The sequence below is a fragment of the Sardina pilchardus genome, chromosome 4, assembly GCF_963854185.1.
Source record: "Sardina pilchardus chromosome 4, fSarPil1.1, whole genome shotgun sequence".
Lineage (NCBI taxonomy): Eukaryota > Metazoa > Chordata > Actinopteri > Clupeiformes > Clupeidae > Sardina > Sardina pilchardus.
The window spans coordinates 2981573-2999179 of NC_084997.1; the positions used below are offsets into that span (position 1 = coordinate 2981573).

The 17607-nt window shown below is 40.6% G+C and overlaps 1 protein-coding gene across 2 annotated transcripts in view; it reads right to left on the reverse strand.

Moving 5' to 3' along the window:
* enox1 (ecto-NOX disulfide-thiol exchanger 1) overlaps positions 1-17607 on the reverse strand; it is a 90256-nt gene that overhangs the window by 36852 nt on the left and 35797 nt on the right. For both annotated transcript variants that reach the window (XM_062533738.1, XM_062533737.1), the window contains exon 2: positions 5115-5227. In XM_062533738.1, the coding sequence (XP_062389722.1) occupies positions 5115-5124 (10 nt within the window). In that variant the 5' untranslated portion in view covers positions 5125-5227. The remainder of the gene's footprint in view (positions 1-5114; positions 5228-17607) is intronic.

Consider the following 17607-nt stretch of genomic DNA (forward strand, 5'->3'; position numbering starts at 1 on the left):
TTTTAATACAAATAACAAATTCTAATATTTCTAATACTAATCTGATTAGAAATAGTTGTTAGAGGCCCCAGCCGTGGTGCGATTGGTTGGGGCACCTGCACCACACGCCGGCGACCCGGGTTCGATTTTTGTCCCGTGGTCCTTTCCAGATGTAGTAACGTAACGTTAACGTAATTTATGTCCATAACTATGGATCTATGAGACTTCTCTCAGACCGTCACCATGGTCTACCTGTGGATGGCATCATTCATACTGTGGTGACGGTCTGAGGGATGTGAAAATAGATCTATAGCGAGAGGACTTGGAGAACTGGTTAACTTTCAAACTGTGGAGAAGTAGTAAATGCGACTAAAACTGATGGTTTTGCTACCTCAAGCTGGTCATTTTAACTGGTGTTGCTGGTCTACATTGTTGGTTTTTACTGGCCATGCCAGCTTATGTTGGTCATTCTAGCAAGCCAGCATGACCATCTCACACCAACAATGTCAAGCTTGGCAGGCTGGTCACCAGCATGACCATCTAACACCAGCGGTATCCCACACGACAGGCCATGACCAGCTTCCTCAGATGGTCACGCCAGCATGTCAACCTGGTGGCCTAACCAGCTACACCAGCTAGCAGCAATAGCTGGAAGAAAACCAGCAAAGAACAGCTCAAACCAGTTACCAGCGTTCCAGTAGGGATGTTTCACAAATGACCACAGTCACTTAATCGTCCTGGCACACAGGCCGTGTGCATTTGGAGCAGGAGAGGGTGACTTTTCTATCACTAGCAGTTGGACAAAGGCTGCATCGCTTTCTCTTGGATTTTCTTGTCTTAAGTCCTCTTGTGGCTGGGTTGTCTCAGCACTCCCCATATCGCCATGGCCTTGCAAATATTACAGTTACATAAAATGGTTCACATAATATTCATTATCTTACTCACAATCACACTTTGCAGACACAGGTCATTTCTGACCCATGTGTTCAATCATTGTATTGTTTCACAAAAGTTAGTCACATTCATGGAGTAGGCATAGAGGAATGAAGATAATCATTGGTGTTTGTTAAAATATGAATATGTAATGGTAAATTTGAATATGAAATGACAAATTACACTGATTTCAAAGAGTACTGCAAAGAAATTTTGATTATAGGTTCATTTTACATAGGAAATGAATGCGGGTCATTTGTGACCCATGTGTGCAAATGTAATTTAGGCACATAAAAAGTGTTAAAATTCAAGGAGTGACCATCAATTAATGAAAATAATGATTGATGTTTGGAAGAAACTAAATAAGTGATGGAAACCTGGAATATTAAATGATAAATTGAATTATTTTCTTGAAAATAGCTAAGAAACCCTCACCCTTCAACAAAACTCCATAGAAAATGAATGCGGGTCACTTGTGACCCATGTTATGAATTAGAGGGGTAGTGACAGAAAAGTGTTTTTATTTAAAAAGTTTAAGAGAAAAAAATACAACTTAGTCTTGTAATGAACAAAAACAAGTTAATTGAGGAATTCATGGACTGCTGGGTCATGAAAATAAGTTTTTTTTTAAAAAAAATTGCTAAGAAACCCTAGCCCTTCAACAAAACTCCATAGAAAATGAATGCGGGTCACTTGTGACCCATGTTATGCATTAGAGGGGGTTTCAATAGCTCATGCATCAAAGGGTTAAGCCCGCCCACCAACTCTATACACAATGTGATTGATCCGATGATTCTACCAAAGCCCGGCTCCCAAGTTTTTCAGAGAGTTGCAAGACTGACCTGGGCAGCAAGTTAGATTTGCTGCCGCTAGGGGCGTCTAGATTTCTAGGCTAGTAACGGATGCCAGCTAGCTTAGCTGTGCTTGTGGAATGTTAGTAAACCTCTCTCCCTGACGCCTCAAGAGTGCTGCTGGCTTGAAAGCTGTAGTCTGGGCTTTTTAGCTGGATTGTTAGCACACTCGACTCCCAAATCAAGGTGCTGTGTTGCGGGTTCGAGTCCGGGCATGTGCAGGGCTAGCCTGATTACCATCGACTTTCAAAGGCTCTGCGAGACTTTAGTCTGACCAACAGCCTGTGCTAACACGGTTTCTTGCCATCGCTGGTTGACCCGCCTCCTTTAAGTGCCTCGATTTGCTACTGGTAGATGTCAGAAAGCGGATTGCCGAGTTTAAACCAATAACAACACTCTTTCCTCTGCCTTGAACACGCCTCTACCCAGAGCCGTTGGAGCTGCTCAAAGTTAATTGGTTCTCGACCAAAGGGGGCAGTTCCGCAGATTTCGGGAACTCAGAAATCCTTCTCAATGAGCAGTTGACCAGACCAGCAGCAAAGCCTGAAGGCGTTGCGTCACTGGGAGGGCGTGCCAGGCTAGTGCAGGGCTGGACCGCGGTGGTTCAACACAACGCAGGTTATTCTCCTTCCAAAATGCTTAACTCCCTCCCTAAGTGAAGGGGAGAATTTGCGCAGGCTAAAAATGCCCGTAGTTATGCGTTTTTTTTACTTGCGCACACTGGAGAATTCCCCCCATAATGCAAAGCCTGGACTACTGGGTTGACAGGTGTGTGTATCTTTGTGTCTTCCATACACCATAGAGATCATTTAGAATATAAAATATGTGGCTATATCTTATTATGACCAACTTTAGTCTGATGTAACATTTTCGTGTCCCAAACAATCTGGTTTTATTTTGTCATATGTGCACATGTGTACAATTATATCTATCATTATAATTTCTAAAACAATCATTATTAGTAACAGTATATTACTGAATCCTGATTCTCCCAAACACCAAATCCATTAAAGGGACACTTCACCGATTAGCATTAAGCTTTGTATCTTTAGAAAACCAGTCATGTTTTTGAATGGTCGTGCATCATTCCCTCAGTTTGCCTTGAGATGAGAGAAATACGGATTTCAATGAAACCCATGAATAGGACATCCTGCTTTCAGTGATGTAAAATGATGATTTTTACATCATTGAAAGCAGGAAGTCCAACATTGAAATCCGTATTTCTCCCATCTTAAGGCAAACTGAGGGAATGATGCATGACCATTCAAACACATGACTGGTTTTCCAAAGATCCAAAGCTTAATGCTAAACGGTGAAGTGTCCCTTTAATTAAAGTTTGGCTGAATCTGAAACCAAATACCAAATCATGCATACAGTAAATGCAGTAAACATCACTAAAACCAGAGTAGATTAATACATCATTTATTTGTGACTACAGAGTAACAGAATGAAAATTTTACATCATGATTATAGTGACCAAAATAATTATGGTTATCAGTATCGGTATCATTGCAATATTGTTAATATGTACAGAAAAGATTTGTAAGCCTATCGGTAACACTTTACATTACAGATCAGTAATAAGTGGGTAATGTTATGGTAATATGTATGCAATTTAATGGTAATAATATTTTTAAACCACATATTACAAATAATGAATGTGTAATTTCTAGACAATTATTGTGCAATTACCATACGACAACAATGCAAACAACTTGGATTTAAGGGTAAAATAAAATAGTAATAACTGCTGTAAAAATGTACTTACCGGAAACAGCAAATATTTAGGATTTACTTATTGTGACATAATATGTGACCTTTTATCTGTTGTTATGATGAAGTTTCACAAAAACTATATGGTATCAGAGCTGTAAAATACTGTTTTGTCTTTTCGAAAGGTTTTCTGTACGGTGGGGAGTTGTTGAAATCCTTTTGAAAAGACAAAACAATATTTTACAGCCCTGATACCATATAGTTATTGTGAAATTACCTTATTTATTGCATCATAATAACAGATAACAGGTCCCATTTTACCATCAAACTAACTAGCCTACCACAAAAACTTTGTCCACGACTGTGCCATAACACTTAAAAGTTACTTTGTAATTTAGTCATTCATAGCACCATCATGTTAGCCTGACGACGTCATACTCAATTCTTGTCAGAATATGAGTCTGAAACTGCTCCATTCAGCTGCGATTATGGGGCGTGATTCAACCGATACAGGGCGGGGGGGATAGTCTGAACTCATTGGATAGACCAAACCAAACAGAACAAGTTACTGGCTGTCAGTATCTATCTTGTACAACACCTGATAGCGAAATCTAAGACAACGAAATATGTAGCAGGGTAGGCTATATGGAAAACATCCTCCTTCGCTTTAAAAAAGAATTCCTTCAAATGTAGGCTATGCAATGAACAGCTGGGGAAGTGTGTCGTTAACCCAACGGGAACAACATCACCCAAACATGCGGTTTTAACTTGGTGAAAGTGAAACTGAAGTTTTCCCACATATCCACGTTGGTCTAAGTGTTCAGAAATAGTTGTGTGAATCCGTGATAAAACCTCCGTTTCAATAGCTAAGATAAACGAAAGGCCAAACTGCATGAACAAATTATGCATTCATAGCCATAGCGTTTCTGTTGCAATCAAAATCAACCTAAGCCAACATGGTCTCACACCCAACTCGTCGAACGAGGACGCATGCAGCCGTGAACGTCACTGCTGTTCATCTGTCAATCATCACGTAAAGCCCGCCCTGACAATTTGATTGGTCCGAACAGATCTGTATCGCGAATAGTAGCAGCTGAACGGAGAAGTGCCAGACCGAAGTTCCCTGCAGAAAAAGGATGTGGGCGGGGCTAAACTTCGGTCTGGCATCCAGGCTACCATCATGTTGGTATAGCCTAATTACAGAAACATTATTTCACAATAAGTAAATCCTAAATATTTATTGCTTCGGTAAGTTCATTATTTACAGCATTTATCACCATTTTATTTTACTCAAGTTATTTGCATTGTTGTTGTATGGTAACTGCACAGTAATTGTCTAGAAATTACACATTAATTATTTGTAGTACAGTATGTGGTCTAAAAATATTATTACCATGAAATTGCATATAATATATTACCATAACATTACCCACTTATTACTGATCTGTAATGTAAAGTGTTACCATAAAACAACGTTTGGCAGAAACCGAACCCCATCAAAAAGCTGGGCAAAAAGCAAGATTTGGCCAAATCAGAAACCCAATCTTGGATTCTGTGATTCCCCATTAGTGTCAGAGCGCATTGATATCAAAGCTATATTCAGTTACACAGCAAGAAGAGCTGAGTGTTTCAACTTACTGCTGGTCATGGCAGGTCTGCGGTAGCTCTCTGTCTGTCCTACTGCTGTAATCAGATCCAAGGCTCCCCCAAGGACTTCTAGGGGCAAGCAAACATCACCACACTCCTCAGCCCTGTGACACATAAATCCAAGGACAACAGAATGTACTCATGACACACTCTTGATAGTGTTAAATTTCCGGATGACCGGACACAAAACTTGGCAGCAGGGAGAGAGACAGACAACAAAGAACACACTGGTTGCAGAGGAAAACCTATTTTACACACCCAGCAGCAGTGAAATAGAAACTACGGAGTGTCAAGATGGTTTTGGTCTTGTTGAATGAACAGTGAATTAAGAGTGCTCTAGACCCTCAGGGACCTAAAGGTCTCTCAAGTCCATCTGTCACCTCCTGTTGCAAACAGCACGTCCTCTGTGGTAAACAAGTTACAGCCAATTACAGCTGACTCGACAGTTCTAATAAAAAGCACACAGACAAATGTCAACTTGCCATATTGTGTGAAGGAATATAATTGATCTATCCATCTCTACAAAGGTGAGGAGTCTAAGTATGTCAGTCATGCTTTCTGTTCACTTACCCTAATGCAATCATTAAACCTCCCTCCCATTACATTGGCTCCTCACTCTGTGTGATCAGTATGCGTAGCATGCCTCAGACTGGCAGTGTGGACCATGCAGGAGTAATGATCATTATTCAAATATGACATGAGGAAATAAACTTACTCAGAGAACAGCATTTCCTTTTAATTGAGACAGAATTATATCAATGTTTTTTCATCAAAGCCATAATCATATTAGTATCTATTCGGTTAATTTCATAGTGAATAAAGATGCTTTTGCTGGCTAGAATTTTATTCACACTCGAGAATTCAAGAATTCAAGCAACCCAAATATCCATATTCACAAAGAAACTTTAATCTACTTTATCATAGCAAAAGTGAATAGGTTAGATGGATGTTTATTGACTGCCCTCTGATAGGAAACTAGATCTGCTTATGTTTGCACAACTTAGTATGCCTGCATTTATTCTGCAATGTGCAAATGGGCCTGTTGTACACATCCTGATCAGTTTAGAGAGAATATACACAGTGAGTGACTTCTTTATTCATACAACAGATAATGATGCATCTCAATGAGAAATTCAGTAGACAGAAGAGATATTCTAGGCAGTGGCGGTTTTAGGTACGGCGAACCGGGCGGTCTGCCGGGGCGGCATCTTGTATGGGGCGGCACGAGCGCTTAACCCTATGGGCCCGACTGACACAAAGTGTGTCCAAAAAACACACCCATTCTTCTCTCTTACATTGCTCCGCGATTATTAGTCACAGCGAGATGAGACCTTTTTTACACAAAAGAGCAGAAGCGGGGCTTTCCAACGAGACTAGGCACTTGTCTGTACGATCAAGTATGAAAATAATAAAAAAGCACGATGTTAAATCAAAGTATATCCTATTTACAGTTTATATTGCTCCGCGCATCCAGCACTCTCGCTTGAATTACTCGCGAGACCGGCATCGCACAAACATGCCACGGATATCAAATGAAAGAGGAGAAACAGAGCGTTCAATTGATACCAAATACATCAATCCTTTTGTGTTACAAAAACAGACGAAGTGACAAACAAATAATAATGTCATATAGCTTATAGGCTACCATTACTCTCGTTTGATTTACTCGTGAAATCAGTCAGAAAGATATGGCACGCATGGCAGATGAAAGAGGAGAGCTAGAGCTATCCACAGATACGTGGGGGATCTCGCTCAGGGAGTAATTCAGTCTAGAACCGCCACTGATTCTAGGACTGTCTCCTTTCACAGCTCAACTGGACACACAACTATTTTTTGTAAATCATGGTCAAAGACCTTATTATCTTGTTCTCACATTCAGGGTACTAAAATGCCATCCAGTCAAATCTAGAGGAAAGAAACATGAACATGATACATCACTCACCAATGTGAAACATTTAAGGGCATTTCATTTATTATGATTTAACATGAATTTTACAATTACAATTTTATGTAACTATATGAGTTAGGATGAAGTTCCAAATATTTATGCCATGTGGTCTAATGAGTTTGGTATCTATATACAGTACACACACATAGATAGATAGATAGATAGATACTTTATTGCCACACAGCAATGTTGGTGGTAATTGTGACGAAGTACCGTCACTACAGTTGAGTATGCGCTATGACTGCCATACCAACGGGCCTGGCGCTATGCCGTTGCACTCCAGCTGCAGGGTTCGCCTCGAGACCCGGGTTCAAGACTGGGTGGGGTCACTGCTATGTCCCTTCGTTACAGTAATTGTTTACAGAAATTAGCGAGTTATCATTCCACTGCTTGGAGGCAAATTTTAGCCACAATGACATTAAGAACAACTTAATGCAAGACTAGCATCATAATTAAAAGGCTATACCTTAGTCTAAAAGGCTATGTTCACTGAATATGCTGGCCCTTCACAGTTTGGCAGATAGAAAAGGATATCAGGCACAGGCAGGCTTGAGCATGGGAGGCAGGCAAACCTATTCCACATCAGCACAAAATGCGTGATTATATCATCAGGAGCAGTCTTTCGAAGTGTTTATCTGAGAGTCTGTTTCTTCTGGGGGTAAGAACGATACCTTATACCGGTGCACTGGATGGTGTGGCAGTATTCATGAACACAGCTCTCACTCGGGGGAATCGGTTTAGGACCTCTAACTCTGAGCCCGACCTCATAGGCCTACTCAAGCAGCCTACCTCAGCGTCTGTGCTAAAGGACTACCCTCCTCATCAAAAGAAAAAAAGTCAGCCTCACTGGCGCTGCTGTGAGCCGCAACTTCTCTTTGTTTATTCTCAGCTGGCTTTTCAAAGTGCGACACTCTGCGATGAGCAGCGCATTTTACATTTGCACCAATTTTAGGGGTAGCCTGTGCTATCTGATGTTTAGTGGTGGTGTTTAAACCAACATCCCAATGTGTACTGGCTGTGCTCTGTGGCATTTTTTATAATAAAGAGCAGGAAAGAAATATCTGTTGTCTTCATAGAACTTCCACAGCACATTTATGAACAGTTCTGCCCAAAGTCGAGCAACATCCAAGTAACAAAAAAGTAACGAGTACAAAAACCCTGACACATTACCTTTGTACTGTTTAACTGACACAGTATTGAATAGAATCAAAGATCATATTTTCGTTAGTGATTGTTAGCTAGTGATTTCCTTGTAATGTCTGTGGTTTCAGAAGCTCCCAGATGACTACTGTTAATAGCCTACAGGAGAAATAGGCAGATGGGAGAAACAGCAACACCATCAAAGTAAAAAGAGGTCATGCCACAATATCAGTCACTGCTAAGAGCAAATAGTTCCAGTAATGCCTGTAGAAAGGCCCCATTAAACACCAGACTCTTCACTAAGAGGGAGTAAGGCCATGGAGACTCTAACTCAATTCTCCACTCCGATAAGTCACATGCTGTCTGCACTTTAGCTAAGGCGGAGAGAAAACAATAACATACTGGGCACTTTGTGCCCACTTGAGGTGTGTTTTCAACGTGCATGTAAAAACAAGGTGTGGTAGCCTAAATGTACAAACAGACCACACTTAAGAACCACAGACTGCCTGTCGCAGGAGCAGAAAAGTTGCGCTTCATACATAGGCATTTAAAGGTGGGTCAGGGGAAAGTGGGAGTTTCTTGTAAAAAGATGAGAGGCCTAAAATGCGCCTCATTATGTATTCCCCTGTATGTATGAAAACTGCCCATAAAAGCTCACATTTGTTTTAAATATTTCCACCTTAAAGGGATATTCCGCCATTTTTGGAAATAAGCTAATTTTCCACCTCCCCTCGAGCAAAACAATCGATATTTACCTTTTTCCCATTCATCGAGCCATTCTGTGAGTCTGGCGATACAACTTTTAGCTTCAGCCTAGCATAGATCATTGAATCGGATTAGACCATTAGCTTCTCGCCTGCTAGCATCATGCTTAAAAGTGACTAAGATTTCCGGTAATTTTCCCATTTAAAACATCTCTCTTCTCAAGTTAGAAAGTGCAAGACCAACTGAAAATGAAACCTGGCGTTATTCTAGGCTGATTTGACATGGAACTACACTCTCATCTGGCGTAATAATCAAGGGAAGTTGCAAACGTACTATGGGCGCAGTGATATCACGCACTACTACTGCTTGTTGCCTATATGGGGACTATTTTCAGATATCACTGCACCCATGGTACCCCCCTCCCCCTACGAGTAAAGGGGGGGGGGGGGGGGTTGCCTCTTTTGTGTGTGTGTGTGTGTGTGTGTGTGTGTGTGTGTGTGTGTGTGTGTGTGTTTTTGTTTGTTTTTTGTAATTGCTGTGAAAGTAAATAAATGCAAATAAAATAAATGAATAAATAAAAACAGGTCTGGTTGAGAGGAAGTCACGCGGCAGTCATATGTACGCACCCTCCGATGGGTTTTCCTTAAGCTCATGACAGGTCAACAACCAATCAGCGCTGTTAACTAGCAGTGGAGGGCAGTTAAGACACCACACACAGCATACACTACAGTGTAAACATGATGATAAAAAGCAAATCAACAAATCAACATGACTAAAAAGAACAGTAAAATATACTAAAGATAAAGATGCACATGAATGTACTGAGGATTGGTACTGTGATCCAGTATGAGGTGTGTGTCAAGGTGGTAGTGCAAATAAGTCCAACAGTAACAGGTTAAAGTCTAGTGACCAGCGATAAATATGGACAATAAAAAATTTAAGCATATAATATCAGATGTGTTGAAAACTTAAACGTGTAATTCAATATTATTTTTTCAAGTCTATGTTTCTTGCGCCAGTGGTCCACCACGAGTGCATTGCAACATTGAAAATTGTTTTATTGTTTCAAAAAGTGGAGGATATACATTTTCCTGACGCAGCTTGATCACTAAAGCCTAGAAATCTAGGTGCCCCTAGTGGCAGGCTATGATCACTGAGCATTTGATCGCTAAGAAGGCTGTTAAGAGTGGGTCAGCTCGATCTTACATTTCCTTCTTAGTGAAAGATCTTCTTAAGCTAAGAGCGACTCTGGGAAACACGTTCTTCTTTCACAGCGTTCTTAAGAGCGCTCCAAAGAAGATTTTAGCGTTAAGAGCTTCTTAACGTGTTTGGGAAACGCGGCCAATCAGAGTACCCCAACGGCCAACACCCCGACGCTGAAGCTAGCCCCGACTGAGCAAGCTCAAACTCTCCCGACGGCGACGAGATCCTGACGGGTTGGTGTATCTCGTGGTTAACTTGCTGACATTAGATAGTTGGCTCAACTGCCGTTTCAGACATGTTTTGGGATTACAATAACGGCCCTTTTAGAATATACAGTGTCTCGCCAGCTTTCACAAAATACAAGCATAACAAGGCAAACAGATGACGTTTACCTGCAAATATGGCAATCTTGAACCATCTACTGGACATGCAATTCATAATAAATATTTTTCAATATTTTTTTAAACAAGTTTTATAATTGACACAACATTTTGGGAGCAAGTCCAGTGGAGCAGCTTATTTCAATTCAAACTGTGCAGCGGTGGAGGCAGAGTACGGCAGCTTCTGGAGTGGAGGTCACATGTTTCTGTTCTCTGGCTAACGCTGATTTCAAAAATGTAGGCTACGCAAATATGCCCCACGTCTTCTCACGCCATGCTCAGTCTACATGGAATGCTTGTGTGGCTATAAGTAGTGTTGCTGGTATATTATGGATAATAGTGTTACATTTGTCCATCTGAGTTGCGTTTCTATTTGAGTTTCTATATTTTCTATATGTATGTACCACTGATTTGTAAGGGAAAAGGGATGTGCCAGGGGCCTTTGCTCTGCCTCTCCCACTGCACAGGAGCTGTGCATGACAGCCTACGGTAGCTCTGTTTGTGATTTTCTTTTCTTTCTAATGGCAGTGTGTAAGCATTAAAAAGAACGACACCAAGGCTAGTTGAGGTGTCTGTCATTACACAACACAACACAGAGATATAGAGGATACAGTATATATAATATCCATTGTTTCTGAAAGTTTCTCCACTTCATACAGTACATTTCACCCCCATCTGGTTTATACCTGCTTCTATAAGGCGACACCTGCTTCTAAAACATTGCATCTGCAATATTAAGTAAAATGAGTGCACAATATTGTAAAATGTGGACACAATCAAGTAAAATGACTTACTCTACTTACTAAAATGAGACCACAATGTAGTAAAATGTGTGCACACATACTATCATTCTGTCAACATACAAAAATATCCTGCAATTAGACTTGCTGGGCTCCGCACGCTACGTATGACAAGGACACAGGCTACAGGAAGCACTGACTATCATTCTTCAAAGTACCCATACTGATCAAATTAGGTATTGTGATGTTTAAAATGTCAGGGTATTGCATACTTTTGGAGTACTGGTGCACTGTGCAACACTAGTGAAAGGTGAACAAACACTTAGTTCACAGAGACAGCAGATGCGAGGAAAGTCTAGGTGCTCAGCCTTCCGACATTAGGTCCACCAGTGTGACCAACACAATTAAAACATAATTAAAAAAAACAAGCACTGTAGTTCAGTCTTAATGCAATATTGAACATTTCTTTACTTTCACATACAGTATACCCGTTTCGGACTTCACATTTTAGTCAAGTGTTATTCAGTCATCTTTTCATGAAAAGTCTAAAATGCCAGTCACATTTAAGTGTTCAGTACCACATCTCAGTGCTCTAGAGTCTAGAGGAACAAAAGGCCAGAGTTTTGCAGAAGAGGGAAATATGTGTGTGTAGAAAAAGAAATGGCTGGAAGGTAAAAAAGACAAGAGCTGTGAAGACTGTTCAGTATTCACTGGCTTTAACACAAGCCAGCAGAGTGGAAACAACACTTTTTTGCATCCATGAGCATGCCAGAATCTTCATCATCAGAGGCGAGAGTGCTGCATCCTTTGGAATACTGCACAAAGAACACATGCGTAAACAACTATCAAATGTGGGGACAAGGATGCATTTTTGTGCAGCTGTGAGTGGAGTGAGCCGCAGTGTGTAGAGTTTAGCTGCATATGTAAAAGATGACAGAATCAAATGGTGCTTCTCTAATATTAATTAAGCCTGATAGATAGATAGATAGAGTCTTTATTGTCCTATAAAGGATATTCTTCTTCACACGTCCATAAAAGATGGCAGCATTTGATGTAACATACATCTCATACATATAACATATCACACATCACATATAACATATAACATATAACACTGTATAACATATAATACACACCCACCATACCATACACACCCTATACCATACCATACCCCCATCCCTCTAGCTCCCCTCCCTCATCAACGCAGTGCAATCAAAAGTGGACAGTGCAGAAAACATAACCACAAAAGAATGGAGGGGATGGATTATTGTCACCGGAGTTTGTTAAGTGCAGTGATGGCTGAAGGTACAAAACTTTTCTTAAATTGTGTTTTTTTTCAGTCCAGGGCTCTGTATCTGCGGCCAGATGGGAGTAGGGTGAAAAACCGGTTCAGGGGATGGTCAGGGCTGCTTGCCATGGTGCGGGCAAGGCGTGTGATGGCTGTGTCATTTGCATCAGTGAGGCTGGGGGTGGGAAGCTGTATTATTTTAGATGCTAAGTGTGAGACTTTAATGAGTTTGTTCTTGCTGGTGACATTTAGTATGGTGGAAAGAAAAAGCCTGGCTTCATTCTGAACAGTACTGGTCTGACATCAGATTTATGATGTATTGACAGAATTGTCATTGGCAATGAATACAGACTGTAATGCATATTGAGATCTGAGGGTTAATAACACGTATTGTACAATGTCATTGTTACAGCTGTTGTTGATAGGCTATCTAAGTAGCCTACAACACTTTGGCCAATAGTGATATTGGAAAATTGGAACAAAGGAAAATAATGATTAAAAATTAGAGAAAAAAGAAACTAAACAGAACAAAACAAAAGACATTGATTGATATTTATGTGTAACCTTATAGGAGAGACCTAGGTAAATTTGCCTATGTGGACGAGTGACTCTGTATGTGTGACTGACTGTATGAGAGTCCAAGGTGAATTTGGCCTATGTGGATAAGGCATTGTGTGACTGATTTGTGATTGATTTGGCTTCAATTAATGAATCAACCTTATGAATGGGTCTTTGAAGGTAGACTGATCTAGTCAGAGGTTTTCCCTAAATAATAATAGTAATAACTTCATAATACTGAAACTGCAAAATCCATATACTGAACAATAAGTCAGGTGATTTACAATCATCACTCTAAAGCAGTTTGTGGTTGAAAATGTCTAACTACATGAATAGTTCGTATGCCATCTGACAGAAAAGTTGGGTTCAGTGAAGAAAGTGTTTTATTTTCCAGGATGTGCACTGCACTGTACTGCATGAAGTGGACATGCATTGGCATCATTTCAATAACGTCTTTAATCGTCATCTACAAATGTCCAACCAACCTTTCCTAAAGAAATGACAGGATCTTATATTTTGGAATATGGGAGCAAATCTCAACATTTACACATTTCTCAGCATTTACGTGTTTGTTCAATGTCACTCACTGAGTTTATTGAACAGAGAAGTTAATTTCTAGGTTTCATATGTTTCTGTCAAAATATAGATACTGTGAAGACTAAGAGAAGCTTGTAATTATAATCAAGCTAACGGCAGTGTGGCCATGTAGAGCAATGCACAGCAATTGTCCACCATCAAATCAAAACTGTCAGGGGTAATGAAGACAAATGCAATCAACTATATGTGGAAACACACAGCTCAAAGTTCACAGTAAGAGATAGCTGCTTCCTCTGCTTACCAACACTTCCCATTCCTCAGAATAAAGCAACCATGTTGGATCATGTTCATCCTGTAGATCTTCCCCTCTCTTCTTTTCATTTTCTTCCTTTCATTATCCATATCAGTCTGTGTAATGCTTATCAGTTCAATCTAGAAAATTGGTAAATTGGATTACATTTTCTAAAATTGTGTTATTTTGCGTATCAAATAAATGCATAATCAGTTGTATCCTGATTTTGTATTTGTGTAATGTTCGATAGACAAATTGATAATTGAAAAATCGGACATATAATTTTGTTTCTATTTTTGCCTGAGGCTGTCTAAGAGGGGCATGGTCTAAGCTGATTGGCTGCTGAGGGCTGAGTCCCATAGAAAACGCTGCTCTGTCTCCCCGTATTAGGGCCCCTGATTTTGTCTATTTACAGTACACCACTTCCTAAGGTGAGTCCATTTGCTCACATGGATTTGATTATCATTGATATGCGGACGACACTCAACTTCTCCTCCTATCTGTATTCCCTTCCTTTACTCTGTTCTATGAGCTGATCAGTGGACCGGCAGTATTAAGCTGGCCGATGGCCGAATCTATTTTTTGTCTTAGCCTACCCCATGGGAGATTCTGTCTGTCTCTCTGTGCCACCCCAAGCCCATCTGTTAGGCCTGTCTTTTCACACCTGCTATGCTGTGCTGTAGGATGAGGAGAGACCACAGTTGGCATCAAGCTTGGCGAGCAGTGTCACACATTTCTAGCCTGACTTCGCCCGTCTACACACTTCCTCTCAACTTCTTTTTTCACAGAGGGTGTTCCCAAGAGCGAAGCATATCGTTACTGTTGTGTTCCCCGTGGTTAAGTATGTCATTACCAAAGGTTAGTGTTTGAACTCCAGTGATTTTAAACTTCACACAAGCATCCACAAACCGGGAAATAAACGTTTGCCAATGGATCTAGGCCAGACTCTCTGCAAAGTCAGGCTAACACATTTCAAGCATCCATCCAAAAGCACACATTTGTTTACCTCTCCCTGTGGTGGTGAATAAAGAACAGGCCAAATTAGTCGATGCTCACCTGCACCTGAAGTATGACACACACACACACACACACACACATATATACAGTATGTGTGTGTGTGTGTGTGTGTGTGTGTGTGTGTCATACTTCAGGTGCAGGTGAGCATCGACTAATTTGGCCTGTTCTTTATATGTGACCATTCAAAGCGAAATCAGTCGTTTTGCGCACAACGTTATTTTGAGAAAATCAACCATAACAAACGTCCGGGTTAAAATGTTGAATTTCACGTTTTCGCATAATTTGACTGTATACAGTCTGCAGTTTCATATCGTGAACGCATTTCACGGAAAAACATACGTTTTGACTGTTAAACCCGGCAGGATTCAACACATTTGCTGTCATTCCCGTTGTGCACACGCCGCTTAAAAAGGTGATTTCTCCTCTTCTGGCATATCGTGACAGGAGAACCATGTCAACTTTGGATGCGGTTATCTTAGCGATAGTTTGTGTAAAACCCTTGATATACATATCGTTGGAAAGCTTAGTTTATGGCCGTTCACGTGAGCACAATAACTTACTAATTTAGTAAATTTTACTGAAACGACTGGTTCCGCTTTACAGGGTCACATATATACATACACACACACACTGTATATATACCACTCTCCTAAATAAAGTTTTCATCTCTGACATCTGCAAGCTTTTGTAAAAAAAAAAAAAAAAAGATCAGATTTTGTTATTGGGTAAGCTTGTACAAAAAAGGCATCTACAGCAGTAAGTTTTAAAAAGATTGTCAAGGGGTAATGGTACAGTAAAAAAAAACAAAACATAATGATTGTGTACAGTTTGGACAATACGATACAGTAGAAGACGTTGTCCCTAATAAACATTTTGTACCTAATAATACCTAAAAAATAGTGTCCCTTCATTGAAAAAATCCCAAGACTTCCTTTAGAAATTAATAAAGGTATGATACAAATAGCCTACTGCAGGATGCATCTACTGTTCATGGATGGATAAATAAATGTGTGTGTGTGTGTGTGTGTGTGTGTGTGTGTGTGTGCATATGTGCATGAGGGAATTTAATTTATTTAAAATGCCTGCAAAGCTGTATACATCTATGTGCTTGTGTGTGAAGGAGATCTCTCTCCTCTCCTCCCCCCTCCCCTGTGTGTGTGTGTGTGTGTGTGTGTGTGTGTGTGTGTTTGTGTGTGTGTGTGTGTGTGTGTGTGTGTGTGTGTGAAGGCCTGCAGCGTGTTAGGGGTTTATAGCTCTGAGTCACAGTGAAAATGACCAGATGGCAGGAGAGAGCTGTAGCATTCTTCCAGCCATGACTGCCCTGCATTTAAAACACCCTAGTCAGCTCACATCTCTCTCTCTCTCTCTCTCTCTCATTCTGTAACACACAAACACAGTCAACATTGTGCAGTATTTCTCACGCAGCCTGCAAACCTGAGCCATGATGAATATCCAAAGAGGGGTTCTGCTGAAATAGCATGACATACAATTATCCCCAGTAAACTGAGAAAACATGGAGTTGATTCCTCCCTTATTGATCATCTCAGACCAAAACATGTAAACATATCAGTGACCGCAAAAGGCAGCATTGCTTTTCGGGTGTCAATAATACTTTCATGCAAAACCATCCCCCATGGAGAGTGTCAATACAGCAGAATCACCTTCATCAAACACCCCCTGTAGTACATACCAGGAATCATAATGGAGGATACAAAATCATTTTTCGAATCTCCATCACAATGGCTGTGTATTGAATGATATCTTGTTTTGGTGCAACTGAAATGGATACATTAATGCCTTGTGCAGCCGCACAGACTTTCGATACTCACACTCTGCCAGTCTGAAGGAGAGTGTCTCTACTCTAATTACAGTAAGCAATTAGAGAGTGTGTGCACATGCTTGATGCAAGATCCTTGTCTACTCTGGCACAGCTCCAGAAAAGGGCAGAGTGGTCCGAATGGGCTGAGAATGCTGGCTGTGTGTTTACAGACTCCTGTGAGAGAATTCCCCTGGCTTTGCACCATTGTTACCAAGAGGCATGTGGATAGTGGGGGTGGGGCTAATGTTTGTCTCCCTCTCTCACACATTTTCTCTCCCTTCTTCTCTCTGTCTGTCTCCCTGACTAAAAGCACTGAGATTTTCCATGGAGCTTTTGTAAAAAATGTGAATTTAAAAATACATTTAATGAAATGTATTTTAACCCACTGGCAATGGCAGGAAAGGATGGCTCTCTGATTGGTAGACAATCATAGTTGCAACTAGGAGTGTGCGATACGTATTGTACACAATAATATCTCAATTGTGCACACTGACATTTTCAAGAGCATTTATCTATGGTCAGTCCACGACAAGGACACTGCCAGTTTCCAGAGCCTCCCACTGCTAAAGTCAGATTATGTAACATGCGGTTGAAAAGAGGCTTCAAGAAGTGTGTTAAGGCATCAGTTACTGCAGGGTTGTCACAGACAGAACTGTAGAATGAAGCACTGTCAGATTGGCAGGATACGTTCGTATGGCTGGGTTGCCAAATACAGTCAGGCAAAAACTGACAGAAGAGATAACGTTTTTGGAGGCTAAAATCACCATCTACTTTTTTGCTTTGGTGTGGTGCAAGACAGACATTATTATGTGAGTGCCCCATTTTCATACACAAATCCAGAAGAACCATTTCACAAT